The sequence below is a fragment of the Somniosus microcephalus genome, chromosome 14 (assembly GCF_052327205.1).
Source record: "Somniosus microcephalus isolate GS21.2 chromosome 14, FLI_Smic_1.0, whole genome shotgun sequence".
Lineage (NCBI taxonomy): Eukaryota > Metazoa > Chordata > Chondrichthyes > Squaliformes > Somniosidae > Somniosus > Somniosus microcephalus.
Window position 1 is genome coordinate 134,461,244 of NC_141000.1, and position 14,439 is coordinate 134,475,682.

General features: G+C 53.1%; 1 protein-coding gene across 2 annotated transcripts in view; it reads right to left on the reverse strand.

The window, feature by feature from the left end:
* Positions 1 to 14,439, reverse strand: part of u2af1 (U2 small nuclear RNA auxiliary factor 1) — a 91,283-nt gene that overhangs the window by 47,386 nt on the left and 29,458 nt on the right. For both annotated transcript variants that reach the window (XM_086007349.1, XM_086007351.1), the window contains exon 2: positions 6,786 to 6,873. In XM_086007349.1, the coding sequence (XP_085863475.1) occupies positions 6,786 to 6,873 (88 nt within the window). The remainder of the gene's footprint in view (positions 1 to 6,785; positions 6,874 to 14,439) is intronic.

The window sequence follows — 14,439 nt, forward strand, 5'->3', positions numbered from 1 at the left end:
GTGTGGAGTTTGCACATTCTCCCCGTGTTTGCGTGGGTTTCCTCCGGGTGCTCCAGTTTCCTCCCACAGTCCAAAGATGTGCGGGTTAGGTTGATTGGCTATGATAAAAATTGACCCTTAGTGTTAGGGGGATTAAATACGTGGGGTTATGGGGATAGGGTGGGATATGTGTTGGTGTAGGGGTTACGGGGATCGGGTGGGATATGTGTCGGTGCAGGCTCGATGGGCCGAAATGGCCTCTATCTGCACTGTGGGGTTTCTGTGATTTCTGTGTGACTGCTTGTGGATTAGGAAATTGTACATAGGTTTGGAAATTAAAGCTGGACTGGCAGAGCAATCAGCAGCACGGAATCCAATAAGTTACTGCTGCTTTTTAAGGGTCATTGTGAAGGGCTTTGAAAGGTTTGATGTAATATCGAACTGTATGCTCAATCAGTTCACTCAGACACTGACATGTACATTGAGACTGAAAACTAGTGAAAATAATCTATTTCTCTAATTGGATATTAAAATGGGGCATCAGTGACAGACGTACACGAGGGGCCACGCCAGTCTCACTGTGACGTACACGAGGGGGCACGCCAGTCTCACTGTGACAGACGTACACGAGGGGGCACGCCGGTCTCACTGCGACGTACACGAGGGGGCACGCCAGTCTCACTGTGACAGACGTACACGAGGGGGCACGCCGGTCTCACCATGACAGACGTACACGAGGGGGCACGCCGGTCTCACCGTGACATACACGAGGGAGCACGCCGGTCTCACTGTGACGTACACGAGGGGGCACGCTGGTCTCACTGTGACAGATGTACACGAGGGGGCACGCCGGTCTCACTGTGACAGACGTACACGAGGGAGCACGCCGGTCTCACTGTGACAGACGTACACGAGGGGGCATGCTGGTCTCACTGACGTACACGAGGGAGCATGCCGGTCTCACTGTGACAGACGTACACGAGGGAGCATGCCGGTCTCACTGTGACGTACACGAGGGAGCACGCCGGTCTCACTGTGACGTACATGAGGGGGCACTCCGGTCTCACTGTGACAGACGTACACGAGGGGGCACGCCAGCACCAGGGAAGTGGAGTTGAGGCCAAGATCAGGTCAGCCATTTCAACAGAGTGCTGCTAGTTGGGTGAGTCAGGGAGGCTTAACTGGTTGCTAAAATCAAACTTTTGTTTGTTTCACATTTACTGTTACTGTCTACTGTTTAAAATCTAAGTGTCCCAGCTTTAAGCAGGGTTAGAAAAGGATATACAAGACACACAATTCAGAGCAGCTGAAGGCAGTTAATTAGGGAAACTAGATTAAACTGGTTCTCCTGTAGCTGGGCTCAGGAAGTCTCCCTTGTTTCAGGGCCTATAAAACAGGCTTTGAAGTGCGATTTTGCCCTGAATGCGGTTTACACAGAGTGCTGCAAGTTGGGTGAGTCAGAGGTAGCTGAGGAGCGGAAGGAGGAGCTCCCTTGCTTCGCCTTTGTTTTTCCTAACTTTTCACCCTGTAGGAAGAGAGCGATGTTGGGAGCAGCAGGAAAGTAGTGAGTATTTAAACTCACTTTCACGGGCTTTTTCTCAAAGGCCGGTCAATCTCGCAGACCGCCGGCGGCGTTCGAGAGCCACGCCACGATTCAAAAAGTGACACAGGCAAGAGGAAGCAGCTGATTGGGTGAATACGGCCAGGTGAGTATTTATACTACTCTATAGTTTGACAGTTAAGGTCAATAGTTTATAAAGTTCAGAAGGTCTTAATGTTTGTGGTTATAGCTTCGAAGGTCTCGGTTGTGTATCGGGGAGTGCTAGTAACCAAGGGCCCTTGAGTATATCATTTAATTGTAGTGTAATTGGTGGTATTGATTTGATTTAATTTAAATTAATTGAAGGGTAAGTCATGACAGCACAGCTCGGCCCCGTGACATGCTCCTCCTGCACTCTGTGGGAAATCAGGGACGCTTCCTGTGTCCCCGACGACCATGCGCGGGAAGTGTATCCAACTGCAGCTACTGGCAGACTGCATTGCGGCGCTGGAGCTGCGAATGGATACATACTGGAGCATTCGCGATGCTGAGGACGTCATGGATATCACGTTTAATCAGTTGGTCACACCGGAGGTAAAGGCTGCACAGGCAGGAAGGGAATGGGTGACCGCCAGGCAGAGTAGTAGGCGCAGGCAGGTCGTGCAGGGGTCCCCTGTGGTCATTCCCCTCTCAAACAGATATACCAATTTGGATATTGTTGAGGGAGATGGAAGGCGGCAGCAGCCAACTTCCTGGCACCGTGGGTGGTTCTGCTGCACAGGGCGGGAGGAAAAAGAGCGGGAGAGCTATAGTGATAGGGGATTCTATTGTAAGGGGAATAGATAGGCGTTTCTGCGGCCGCAAACAAGACTCCAGGATAGTATGTTGCCTCCCTGGTGCAAGGGTCAAGGATGTCTCAGAGCGGCTGCAGGGCATTCTGGAGGGGGAGGGTGAACAGCCAGTTGTCGTGGTGCATATAGGTACCAACGATATAGGTAAAAACCGGGATGAGGTCCTAAAAGCTGAATATAGGCAGTTAGGAGGTAAATTAAAAAACAGGACCTCAAAAGTAGTAATCTCAGGATTGCTACCAGTGCCACGTGCTAGTCAGAGTAGAAATAGAAGGATATTTCAGATGAATATGTGGCTAGAGGAATGGTGCAAGGGGGAGGGATTCAACTTCCTGGGACATTGGAACCGGTTCTGGGAGAGGTGGGACCAGTACAAACTGGACAGTTTGCACCTGGGCAGGGCCGGGACCGATGTCCTAGGGGGAGTGTTTGCTAGTACTGTTGGGGAGAGTTTCAACTAAAATGGCAGGGGGTTGGGAACCTGTGCAGGGAGACAGAGGAAAGGGAACAAGGATAGAAGCAAAAGACAGGAAGGAGAAAAGCAAAAGTGGCAGGCAGAGAAATCAAGGGTTTAAATCAAACATGGCCACAGTAAATGATAATTCTAAAAGGTCTAAAAGTGTTAAAAAAAAAACAAGCCTGAAGGCTGTCTCTTAATGCGAGGAGCATTCGTAATAAGGTGGATGAATGAGCTGCGTAAATAGATGTAAACGGTTATGATATAATTGGGAATACGGAGACATGGCTCCAGGGTGACCAAGGCTGGGAATTCAACATCCAGGGGTATTCAATATTCAGGAAAGACGGGCAAAAAGGAAAAGGAGGTGGGGTAGCATTGCTGGTTAAAGAGATTAACACAATAGTAAGGAAGGATATTAGCTCTGATGATGTGGAATCTGAATGGGTAGAGCTGAGAAATACCATGGGGCAGAAAACGTTAGTGGGAGTTGTATACAGACCCCCAAACAGTAATGCTGAGGTTGGGGATGACATTAAACGGGAAATTAGAGACGCGTGCAATAAGGGCACAGCAGTTATCGTGGGTGACTTTAATCTACATATAGATTGGGCTGACCAAATTAGTAACAATACTGTGGAGGAGGAATTCCTGGAGTGTATACGGGATGGTTTCCTGGACCAATATGTTGAGGAACCAACTAGAGATCAGGCCATCTTAGACTGGGTATTATGTATTGAGAAAGGATTCATTAGCAATCTTGTTGTGCGAGGCCCCTTGGGGCAGAGCGATCATAATATGAAAGAATTCTTCATTAAGATGGAGTGTGAAGTATTTGACTCAGAGACTCGGGTCCTGAATTTAAATAAAGGAAACTACGATGGTATGAGGCGCGCGTTGGCTAGGATTGATTGGGGAACGTTACTTGAAGTGTTGACGGTGGATAGGCAATGGCAAACATTTAAAGATCGCATGGATGAACTACAGAATTTGTTCATCCCTATTTGGCATAAAAATAAAACAAAAAAGGTGACCCAACCGTGGCTAACAAGGGAAATTATGGATAGCATAAGAGCCAAGGAGAGGACATATAAATTGGCCAGAAAAAGCAGCAAAACTGAGGATTGGGAGCAGTTTAGTATTCAGCAAAGGGATTAATTAAGAGGGGGGGAAATAGAGTATGAAAGTAAGCTTGCAGGGAACATAAAAACTGACTGTAAAAGCTTCTATAGATATGTGAAGAGAAAAAGATTGAAGTCAAGCGTAGGTCCCTTGCAGTCAGAATCAGGGGAACTTATAATGGGGAACAAAGAAATGGCGGACCAATTAAATACATACTTTGATTCTGCCTTCACAAAAGAGGACACAAATAACCTCCCAGAGATGTCGGGGAACATAGGGTCTAATGAGAGGGAGGAATTGAATGAAATCAGTATTTGTAGGGAAATGGTGTTAGGGAAATTGACGTGATTGAAGGCTGATAAATCCCCAGGGCCTGATAATCTACATCCTAGGGTACTTAAGGAAGTGGCTCTAGAAATAGTAATGCATTGCTGGTCATCTTCCAAAATTCTATAGACTCTGGAACAGTTCCCATGGATTGGAGGGTAGCTAATGTTACCCCACTATTCAAAAAAGGTGGTAGAGAGAAAACGGGGAATTATAGACCGGTAAGCCTGACATCGGTAGTGGGGAAAATGCTAGAGTCCATAATAAAAGATGCAATAGCAGAGCACTTGGAAAACAGTGACAGGATCAGACAAAGTCAACATGGATTTACAAAAGGTAAATCGTGCTTGACTAATATACTGGAATTTTTTGAGGATGTAACTGGTAGAATAGATATGGGAGAACCAGTGGATGTGGTGTATTTGGACTTTCAGAAGGCTTTCGATAAGGTCCTGCATAAGAGATTAGCGTGTAAAGTTAAAACACATGGGATTGGGGCATGGTACAGACTTGGATAGAGAACTGGTTGGCAGACAGGAAGCAAAGAGTTGGAATAAACGGGTCTTTTTCCAAGTGGCAGGCAGTGACTAGTGGGGTACCGCAGGGATTGGTGCTAGGACCCCAGCTATTCACAATATATGATCTAGAGGAGGGAACTAGATGTAATCCAGTATGATTTGGACAGGTTGGGTGATTGGGCAGATGCATGGCAAATGCAGTACAGGAAACTTTAGTTTATCCGGAGGTTATATGTCCGGAATACTCGATCTAACGGCAAAAATCAGGAGCCGTTTTCTATAAGTTTTTTTTAAGTTCTCGTTGCTTTTTTCCCCCCAGTCAGGCACAGCAAGGTCTGTAGCTATAGCAACAGCTTCAGCTAGAGACGCTTGCAGCTGCAGCCGACTGTTTAGAAGCTGTTGCTAAGCAACAGTGTTTGTTGTCAGATACGGAGATGATAACCTCCGTATGCTTCAACATTAACTTTGTATGTCCGGCAGTTTTGGTAGATCGGCAACAGCTCGGTCCCGTCGGTGCCGGATATCACAAAGTTTCTTGTATAATGTGGATAAATGCGAGGTTATCCACTTCAGTGGCAAAACTAGGAAGGCAGATTATTATCTGAACGGCAATAGATTGGGAGAAGGGGAAGTGCAACGAGACCTGGGTGTCCTTGTGCACCAGTTGGTGAAGGCAAGCATGCAGGTGCAGCAGGTGGTTAAGAAGGCAAGTGGTATGTTAGCCTTCATAACGAGAGGATTCGAGTACAGGAGCAAGGATGTCTTGCTGCAGTTGTACAGGGCCCTTGGTGAGACCACACCTTGGGTATTGTGTGCAGTTTTGGTCGCCTTATCTGAGGAAGGATGTTCTTGTCATGGAGGGAGTGCAGCGAAGATTCACCAGACTGATACCTGGGATGGCAGGAATGACGTATGAGGAGAGATTGGGTCGATTGGGCTTATACTCGCTGGAGTTCAGAAGAATGAGAGGGGATCTCATTGAAACTTATATAATTCTAACAGGACTAGACAGACTAGATGCAGGATGTTCCCGATGGTGGGGGAGTCCAGAACCAGGGGACACAGTCCAAGGATAAGGGGTAAGTCATTTAGGACAGAGATGAGGAGGAATTTCTTCACCCAGAGAGTGGTGAACCTATGGAATTCTCTACCACAGAAGGCAGTAGAGGCCAATTCATTAAATATATTCAAGAAGGAGTTGGATATATTTCTTAAGCTAAAGGGATCAAGGGATATGGGGAGAAAGCAGGGACAGGGTACTGAATTTGGATGATCAGCCATGATCTCATTGAATGGCGGAGCAGGCTCGATTGGCCTACTCCTGCTCCTATGTCTTATGTAATTCCTATGTTGATTTGCAAGGTGAATGCAGATCCCTGGAAAGCAGGCAGAGCAAGGAAGCCTGACCAATTCTGTGCCACTGCAGCAGTTTCTACATTAATGCATGGAACATGCCGTGGCACAAATTGCAGTCAGCTGCTGGGTTCGCCCTGATTAAACAGGAAGCCCAAGAGCTGGAAATAACATTAAGAGTTCGCAGCATTGGTACAATTTTAGAAGTCAGAAGGCAGGCGAGGAGTTTGGCTGCTCGCTTCAAGGTGTCATTTTAGCTTCACAAAGGAAGGGCAGATTGGCCACTGGAACCCAAGTTCTCAAGAAGAACCCCGAGCTGGACAACTCAATGACAGTTCCCAGGCAAGCTCAGCCTTCCTGCTAAATGGCAACTTAGGGTCCCAGAACTGCACTTTGAGCCACAATTCCAGCATTTCAAAAGGGGACAGAGACACAAATGACAAGAATGGCCCTTCGAAACTGAACAGATTCACAGCAGAAAGCAACAATCTTAACAATGGGGAAGATCTTTATGGGAAGTTGAGTGAAGAGCTTTAAAGCAGGGTACACCTTTGGCTAGTATGTGTATGTGCCAGTTCTTGGCAGAGTTGTCGAACACCGACGTACATTCACATTACAAACAGGCATTGCAAGCTCACCTGACTGAAAGTTGGCTTGTTGTGCAAACGAGAACATCTGTCTCCATGACGACAGGCTCCAATTTTAAAATAGAACGAACAGTTGACCCTGTAAGAGGACACAGTTGCTCAGTACAGCATTCGATTGCAGCATTTAACTTCAAATCTCAGTGCCTCCACACATGTTATATTTGGATCTGGAGCTCGTGCTCCATTTTACCCCAGAGCCCCGAAACTCCACTTTCAGTAGATGGACCTCGATCCCTGCATACAACTCCAGAAAGTTGTAAAAACTTTTTACTTCAATACAATTAGGCCACAAAGCTCCAAAGGGCCTGCCCTGCCGGCATAAATATGACGAGTGCAACGCTCACCTGTATGCCCCCACCCCGCAGAGAGGGGGGGGCAGAGAGAGAGAGAGAGTGGGGGGGGGGGGAGGAGGAGAGAGTGGGGGGGGGAGGAGGAGAGAGTGGGGGGGGGGAGGAGGAGAGAGTGGGGGGGGGAGGAGGAGAGAGTGGGGGGGAGGAGAGAGTGGGGGGAGGAGAGGTGGGGGGGGGAGGAGGAGAGAGTGGGGGGGGGAGGAGGAGAGAGTGGGGGGGGAGGAGGAGAGAGTGGGGGGGGAGAGGAGAGAGTGGGGGGGGGAGGAGGAGAGAGTGGGGGGGGGAGGAGGAGAGAGTGGGGGGGGAGGAGGAGAGAGTGGGGGGGGAGGAGGAGAGAGTGGGGGGGGGAGGAGGAGAGAGTGGGGGGGGAGGAGGAGAGAGTGGGGGGGAGGAGGAGAGAGGGGGGGGGAGGAGGAGAGAGTGGGGGGGGAGGAGGAGAGAGTGGGGGGGGAGGAGGAGAGAGTGGGGGGGGAGGAGGAGAGAGTGGGGGGGGGAGGAGGAGAGAGTGGGGGGGGAGGAGGAGAGAGTGGGGGGGGAGGAGGAGAGAGTGGGGGGGGAGGAGGAGAGAGTGGGGGGGGAGGAGGAGAGAGTGGGGGGGGAGGAGGAGAGAGTGGGGGGGGAGGAGGAGAGAGTGGGGGGGAGGAGGAGAGAGTGGGGGGGAGGAGGAGAGAGTGGGGGGGGAGGAGGAGAGAGTGGGGGGGGAGGAGGAGAGAGTGGGGGGGGAGGAGGAGAGAGTGGGGGGGGAGGAGGAGAGAGTGGGGGGGGAGGAGGAGAGAGTGGGGGGGGAGGAGGAGAGAGTGGGGGGGGAGGAGGAGAGAGTGGGGGGGAGGAGGAGAGAGTGGGGGGGGAGGAGGAGAGAGTGGGGGGGAGGAGGAGAGAGTGGGGGGGAGGAGGAGAGAGTGGGGGGGAGGAGGAGAGAGTGGGGGGGGAGGAGGAGAGAGTGGGGGGGGAGGAGGAGAGAGTGGGGGGGAGGAGGAGAGAGTGGGGGGGAGGAGGAGAGAGTGGGGGGGAGGAGGAGAGAGTGGGGGGGGAGGAGGAGAGAGTGGGGGGGGAGGAGGAGAGAGTGGGGGGGGAGGAGGAGAGAGTGGGGGGGGGAGGAGGAGAGTGGGGGGGGAGGAGGAGAGAGTGGGGGGGGAGGAGGAGAGAGTGGGGGGGGAGGAGGAGAGAGTGGGGGGGGAGGAGGAGAGAGTGGGGGGGAGGAGGAGAGAGTGGGGGGGAGGAGGAGAGAGTGGGGGGGGAGGAGGAGAGAGTGGGGGGAGGAGGAGGAGAGAGTGGGGGGAGGAGGAGGAGAGAGTGGGGGGAGGAGGAGGAGAGAGTGGGGGGGGAGGAGGAGAGAGTGGGGGGGGAGGAGGAGAGAGTGGGGGGGGAGGAGGAGAGAGTGGGGGGGGGAGGAGGAGAGAGTGGGGGGGGAGGAGGTGAGAGTGGGGGGGAGGAGGAGAGAGTGGGGGGGAGGAGGAGAGAGTGGGGGGGGAGGAGGAGAGTGTGGGGGGGGAGGAGGAGAGAGTGGGGGGGGAGGAGGAGTGAGTGGGGGGGGAGGAGGTGAGAGTGGGGGGGGAGGAGGAGAGAGTGGGGGGGGGAGGAGGAGAGTGGGGGGGGTGGAGGAGTGAGTGGGGGGGGGGAGGTGAGAGTGTGGGGGGGGAGGAGGGAGAGTGGGGGGGGAGGTGGAGTGAGTGGGGGGGGAGGAGGAGAGAGTGGGGGGGGAGGAGGAGTGAGTGGGGGGGGAGGAGGAGTGTGTGGGGGGGGAGGAGGTGAGAGTGGGGGGGGAGGAGGTGAGGTGGGGGGGGAGGAGGAGTGAGTGGGGGGGGGAGGAGGAGTGAGTGGGGGGGGGAGGAGGAGAGAGTGGGGGGGGGAGGAGGAGTGAGTGGGGGGGGGGGAGGTGAGAGTGGGGGGGGAGGTGGAGAGTGTGGGGGGGGGAGGAGGTGAGAGTGGGGGGGGGGGGTGGAGGGGAGAGTGGGGGGGGGGGGGAGGTGGAGTGAGTGGGGGGGGGGGGGGAGGTGAGTGTGGGGGGGGGAGGAGGGAGGTGGGGGGGGGGGAGGAGTGAGTGGGGGGGGAGGAGGTGAGAGTGGGGGGGGGAGGAGGTGAGAGTGGGGGGGGAGGGGTGAGAGTGGGGGGGGGTGGTGGAGAGAGTGGGGGGGGGGGGAGGTGAGGTGGGGGGGGGGGAGGTGGAGTGTGTGGGGGGGGGTGGAGGTGAGAGTGGGGGGGGTGGGGGGTGTGGGGGGGGAGGTGGAGAGTGTGGGGGGGGAGGAGGAGAGTGTGGGGGGGGGGAGGTGGAGTGGGGGGGGGAGGAGGTGAGAGTGGGGGGGGAGGAGGAGTGTGTGGGGGGGAGGTGGAGTGTGTGGGGGGGGGGTGGAGGAGGAGTGGGGGGGGGGGGGAGGAGGAGAGAGTGGGGGGGGGGGGGAGGAGGAGAGAGTGGGTGGGGGGAGGAGGAGAGAGTGGGGGGGGGGAGGAGAGAGTGGGGGGGGGGGGGAGGAGAGTGTGGGGGGGGGAGGAGGAGAGTGGGGGGGGGTGGAGGAGAGAGTGGGGGGGGGAGGAGGAGAGAGTGGGGGGGGGGAGGAGGAGAGAGTGGGGGGGGAGGAGGAGAGTGTGGGGGGGGAGGAGGAGAGAGTGGGGGGGGAGGAGGAGAGAGTGGGGGGGGAGGAGGAGAGAGGGGGGGGGGAGGAGAGAGTGGGGGGGGGAGGAGAGAGTGGGGGGGGGAGGAGGAGAGAGTGGGGGGGGAGGAGGAGAGAGTGGGGGGGAGGAGGAGAGAGTGGGGGGGGAGGAGGAGAGAGTGGGGGGGGAGGAGGAGAGAGTGGGGGGGGAGGAGGAGAGAGTGGGGGGGAGGAGGAGAGTGGGGGGGGGGAGGAGAGAGTGGGGGGGGTGGAGGAGGAGAGGTGTGGGGGGGGAGGAGGAGAGGTGGGGGGGGAGGAGGAGGAGAGAGTGGGGGGGGAGGAGGAGGAGAGAGTGGGGGGGGAGGAGGAGAGAGTGGGGGGGGAGGAGGAGAGAGTGGGGGGGGAGGAGGAGAGAGTGGGGGGGAGGAGGAGAGAGTGGGGGGGGAGGAGAGAGTGGGGGGGAGGAGGAGAGAGTGGGGGGGAGGAGGAGAGAGTGGGGGGGAGGAGGAGAGAGTGGGGGGGGGAGGAGGAGAGAGTGGGGGGGGGAGGAGGAGAGAGTGGGGGGGGAGGAGGAGAGAGTGGGGGGGGGAGGAGGAGAGAGTGGGGGGGGGAGGAGGAGAGAGTGGGGGGGGGAGGAGGAGAGAGTGGGGGGGGGGGAGGAGAGAGTGGGGGGGGGGGGAGGAGGAGAGAGTGGTTCTGCAAAATATTGAAAACACTACACAAAAAAACAACACGACGATTTGGCCATTCAAAATGGGGACACATGGGTAAACACTTTGAAAAATTATACCAGAAAAACACACTAAGACCAGAGCAACACCAAATGTGCAAAAAACTGGAAAAGCAAGATAACCAAAACCCGCTGGACGCCATAATAACAGAAAAAGAACTTCTTGAAAAACTCAAGGACCTGCGACCAGGAAAAGCCTGCGGGACAGACGGCATACTAAACGAGATGATTAAACACACAGACAACAAAATGAAACTGGCTATCCTAAAACTCTTCAACTTGGTTCTGAGTGTCGGTTATTTCCCTGATATCTGGAACAAAGGACTCATAACGCCCATATACAAAAGTGGGGACAAAACCGACCCAAACAACTATCGAGGCATCTGTGTAAACAGTAACCTGGGGAAGGTATTCTGTAGCATCATAAACAAAAGACTTATAAACTTCCTTGAGGAGCACAATGTCTTGAGTAAAAGCCAAATTGGATTCCTGCCAAACTATAGAACATCCGATCATATCTTCACCCTACAGACCCTAATTGACAAACACGTTCACCATAACAAAAGCAAAATCTACGCATGCTTTGTAGATTTCCAGAAGGCTTTCGACTCCATCTGGCATGACGGTTTATTCCTGAAACTTATCGAAAGCGGGGTAGGAGGGAAAACATATGATGTAATTAAATCAATGTATACAAACAACAAATGTGCAGTTAAAATTGGAGACAAACAAACAAAATACTTCCCACAGGGGCGGGGGTTGACGCAGGGCTCGCCAATCTCACCGACACTCTTTAATATTTACATAAATGGATTGGCAAAACTACTTGAACAATCTACAGCACCCGGCCTCACCCTATATGAATCCAAGGTTAAATTCCTCCTCTATGCAGACGACCTGGTTCTGCTGTCACCTACTAAAGAGGGGCTACAGCAAAAACTGGACCTGCTGGAGTCGTACTGCCAGACTTGGGCCCTGACAATAAATCCCCAAAAAACCAAAGTCCTTGTGTTCCAGCAAAGATCCAAACATCAGGGACCCAAAATAAATTTCACAGTAGGAACAACTAAAATCGAACAAACCACTAACTACACATACTTGGGCTTAAAAATCAGTTCTACGGGAAACTTCAAACTGGCTGTGAATGAACTGAAAGAGAAAGCAAGAAGGGCTTTCTATGCCATCAAAAAATCAATCCAAATAGAAATCCTAATTAGCATTTGGCTCAAAATTTTCAAATCAGTAATTGAACCAATTGCACTCTATGGCAGTGAGGTATGGGGACCGCTAACTCAACATGAATTTGCAAAATGGGACAAACACCCAATTGAGATCCTACATGCAGAATTCTGTAAAAGTATCCTCCGGACTCAAAGGAAAACAGTAAACAATGCATGCAGGGCGGAACTAGGCCAATATCCATTAATAATCACTATCCAAAAAAGAGCCACCAAATTTTGGAATCACCTACAAATGAGCAATCCCCAATGCTATCACTACGACGCCCTGAAATGCCAAGAGCTGACCTTAAAGAAGAATACCCTCAGTCAACTAGTCCTGGGACTCAGTGAAGTAACTACTAACAATACTAACAATAACCAGCCCCAGGACAGTGACAGGGTAACACAAAGAATTCGACCCAACACAATCGTCGCTAAGCAAAAGGAAAAATATCTGACATATTGGGCAGAAACAACAAAAACCCAAAGCAAACTCAATTGCTACTTGGCCCTAAACAGACAATACAACATAGCTGATTACCTGACCATGGTAAAGGATAACAAACTGAGAAGAACCTTGACAAGGTACAGACTTAGCGAACATAGCCTAGCGATCGAAAAAGGCAGACACAGGCAGACCAGGCTGCCAAGAGGACAGGATATGCTCTCACTGCAGTCAGGGAGTGGTGGAGACAGAGATGCACTTCCTCACAGCTTGTGGAAAATATCAGGGCATCAGGGAGAATTTCTACCAAAAATTCTCACAAATATGCCCTGATTTCAGAAATCTGAATGACAACCAAAAACTCCCATTCCTACTGGGAGAGGAGAGAAGCTGTATAACACTGGCGGCACACTATGTTGCAGCTTGCCATGAACAGAGGGACAACCAGTAAACTAAGAAAAGAATATATATAAACAATGCGAATGTATATTTATACACTCAGGGATATACCTGTTTATACACTGTATGAATAGAACTGCGTTTATGTGCTAAACCATAAATGTATTTTGATGCTTTGGCAACATAAGATGTAACTTATCATGCCAATAAAGCGATTTGAATTGTGAATTGTGAGGAGGAGAGAGTGGGGGGGGGGGGGGAGGAGGAGAGAGTGGGGGGGGGGAAGGAGGAGAGAGTGGGGGGGGGGAGGAGGAGAGAGTGGGGGGGGGGGAGGAGGAGAGAGTGGGGGGGGGAGGAGGAGAGAGTGGGGGGGGGGAGGAGGAGAGAGTGGGGGGGGAGGAGGAGAGAGTGGGGGGGGGGGAGGAGGAGAGAGTGGGGGGGGGGAGGAGGAGAGAGTGGGGGGGGAGGAGGAGAGAGTGGGGGGGGAGGAGGAGAGAGTGGGGGGGAGGAGGAGAGAGTGGGGGGGAGGAGGAGAGAGTGGGGGGGGAGGAGGAGAGAGTGGGGGGGGAGGAGGAGAGAGTGGGGGGGGGAGGAGGAGAGAGTGGGGGGGGGGAGGAGGAGAGAGTGGGGGGGGGGGAGGAGGAGAGAGTGGGGGGGGGGAGGAGGAGAGAGTGGGGGGGGAGGAGGAGGAGAGAGTGGGGGGGGAGGAGGAGGAGAGAGTGGGGGGGGAGGAGGAGAGAGTGGGGGGGGGAGGAGGAGAGAGTGGGGGGGGGGAGAGGAGGAGAGAGTGGGGGGGGGAGGAGGAGAGAGTGGGGGGGGGAGGAGGAGAGAGTGGGGGGGGGAGGAGGAGAGAGTGGGGGGGGGAGGAGGAGAGAGTGGGGGGGGGAGGAGGAGAGAGTGGGGGGGGGAGGAGGAGAGAGTGGGGGGGGAGGAGGAGAGAGTGGGGGGGGGGGGAGGAGGAGAGAGTGGGGGGGAGGAGGAGAGAGTGGGGGGGGGGGGGGAGAGAGTGGGGGGGGGGGGGAGAGAGTGGGGGGGGAGGAGGAGAGAGTGGGGGGGGGGAGGAGGAGAGAGTGGGGGGGGGAGGAGGACCACCAACACACCAACCGAGACCAGAGAGGATCCCCATGCAAAACAACAATGTCAGAACTGCACCACTCCTGTCCCACAGGGGAATAGGACTGCTCCCAGCCAGACAGAGGGAGAGATGCACAGGACGTACGCAATACCTCAGACAGAAACAATCCATTAAGAGACAATAAGCAGATGTGCAGCAGCATCTACTTCCGCCTTATGGATCAAGGACTAATTAATAGAAAGAACTGTAACCAAATTGTATTAACTTTTGTAGACAACTGATGTGATCTTTTTTTTCCCACACTTAGACACGACAAACACGTACCACTCTTTAACCTATCATAGTAAAAGATCAAACTTAACATGAAATCCTTATATATTTCGACCTGGAATATCCAAGGTCTACGCTCTTCACTGCGAGAAGTGAAAAGTAGGACCCCAGAGTTCATAGATGAAACTAAAGACCTAGATATTATCATTTTACAGGAAACTTGGTATAAAGGAAAAGGACACACTGGCTGTCCCCAAGGGTACACTGAGCTGGTGGTGCCCTCCAATAAATTACCAAGTGTAACCCAAGGCAGAGACTCCGGAGGCATACTGATCTGGTTTAAAACAGAACTTAAGAATTACATCAAATTTATAAAAAAGGGCGAAAACCATATGTGGCTCAAACTTGAGAGGGAGATTATCTCAAACACCCAAGATGTTTACATTTGCGCACTTTATATCCCTCCAATCGATTCCCCGTACTTTAAAGAGGACACCTTCTCCAACATGGAGGGGGAAATTATCCAATACCAGGCCCAGGGGAACGTGTTGATCTGTGGGGACCTCAA